Here is a 1,670-nt window from a genome sequence, read left to right as displayed (position 1 = left end):
ACAGGATAAGGGTTTTATTGAAACCTTCACTATCAGTAGGTAAGCTTATACTTTCTATAGGTATCTGTGTTATGTTCTGAGTTTGTCTCCTTGAGGATGTTGATCTATTACTGCTATTACCTTTTGTTTAATCTGAAGTTTCTCCATTTCGAGTTTCTCTTTATCACGCTGTTTCCTTTCCTTTTGTTCAATTTGCAGTTTCTCTAAGCTTCTGTTTCTGCTCTAAAACCTTTCTTTTCTCAACAAGTTCTATCCTCTTTTGTTCTTCTCTTACCCAATCTGAATTGGAGGAAACAGAGGACGAATCACTTCTGCTGAGTTGAGACACACTGTCAGAGGGTTTAACATCAGGCGGTGTAGGTTTGTTTAACTTAAACCACTCTTCTGAGTATCTTCGGAAACTATCAATTTCCCTTTGAAAATCAATATGATCGTAGAGGTAAGATTGTCTATCTGCCTCTTCTATTATCTGTATGTACTGGTGATGGGTTACTTGGTAGCTCTCCAAAACTTCTAACCATTTTTTATACAGGTCAAAGATGTGGTCGTAACCGTCATCAGTAAGCATACTATACTGTATATCTTTCGACATAGACTTCAAAACCTTTTCGAAATTCTCTGTCTGCAACTTAAGTTCTGAACTGGAACTATTATTGTTCACAGCTCCTTCATGGAGGCTTTCACTATCCTGTGTCTCCATATCTGGTCTAATTTGTTGATATTAATGTAGATGCTGTCGATGCGTCCCCTTCACCCACTAACATGCACACCACTGGATAAGGGAAAGGTAACGTTTAGACGTTTTCATCAAAGTTTTAATCATCCCAATTGTAGACAACTGTACAGGTGAACAAACATACAATCGCACCGATAATGGACTTAAAAATACAGAATAAAAACGAGAGCTAGTAACTGAAATGGTTACGGGAACGGGAACGGGCAAAAAATTGTCAACCACCAAACTTCCAAAAATCAACAAAAGAATCACAGGATAAATGAAATGCCACCTGGTCATCGGCCATATTACTTAAGAAGGACGTGACGTTATTTGAGCACCTTCGATATGACTTAATAGCTTATCATAACTTGTGAGGTTGCGTTCGTGTATATGTATGCACTCTACAACTCCATTGGTGAAACTTTTTTCCCATGATTTCTTAAATTCATTCGACACATCATGTCCGCTTGCTAACTGAATGTAATCTTCTACACTTATCTTATTAGAATAACCTTTAAATGTTTTCTTTTCTTTTAAAACACCATCAAAAGTTAGAATGATATTGTATTTAACTTTTGGTGCTAAATATAAACCAAATATAATTCCACCATCACCGTAATCGTTTTTACCTTTGCAAAAGTTTTTTTCGGAGACCAAACCAGCTCTGTTTAGTTTTTTCCAATTGTTGGATGAAATGTACAAACTATCAGTGTCGGTATAGTATATTTCGGGTTTATAAAATCCATGAATCACGTGAATGAAATTGTTCATTATTTTTTTTACTGTGAAATAAAACGAATGATCCCAAATGACTAGGTGTTAGTCGTGTAGATTTACTTGAGTGATCTTCGGTAGTAATCTCTTGTTCTTCAATTTCTGTTTCAACAATATATTGAGTATCATTAATTTTCTCATAGGTTTTAATATGTGAATCAAAGTTAGCCTGTAAATT

General features: G+C 35.4%; 1 protein-coding gene across 1 annotated transcript; it reads right to left on the bottom strand.

Annotated features, from left to right (window-relative positions):
- Window positions 1-187: 187 nt before the first annotated feature.
- On the bottom strand, window positions 188-700 carry LOTGIDRAFT_163255 (hypothetical protein; the record flags this gene model as incomplete). The annotated part of the gene is made up of 1 exon (XM_009059314.1): window positions 188-700. The coding sequence occupies one exon, from the start codon at window positions 698-700 to the stop codon at window positions 188-190; it is 513 nt and encodes a 170-aa protein (XP_009057562.1).
- Between the last annotated feature and the right edge of the window lie 970 nt (window positions 701-1,670).

Source organism: Lottia gigantea, assembly GCF_000327385.1.
Source record: "Lottia gigantea unplaced genomic scaffold LOTGIsca_38, whole genome shotgun sequence".
Classification (NCBI taxonomy): domain Eukaryota; kingdom Metazoa; phylum Mollusca; class Gastropoda; family Lottiidae; genus Lottia; species Lottia gigantea.
Note: the sequence above shows the minus strand (reverse complement) of the source record. Positions and strands in the feature narration are given on the sequence as shown.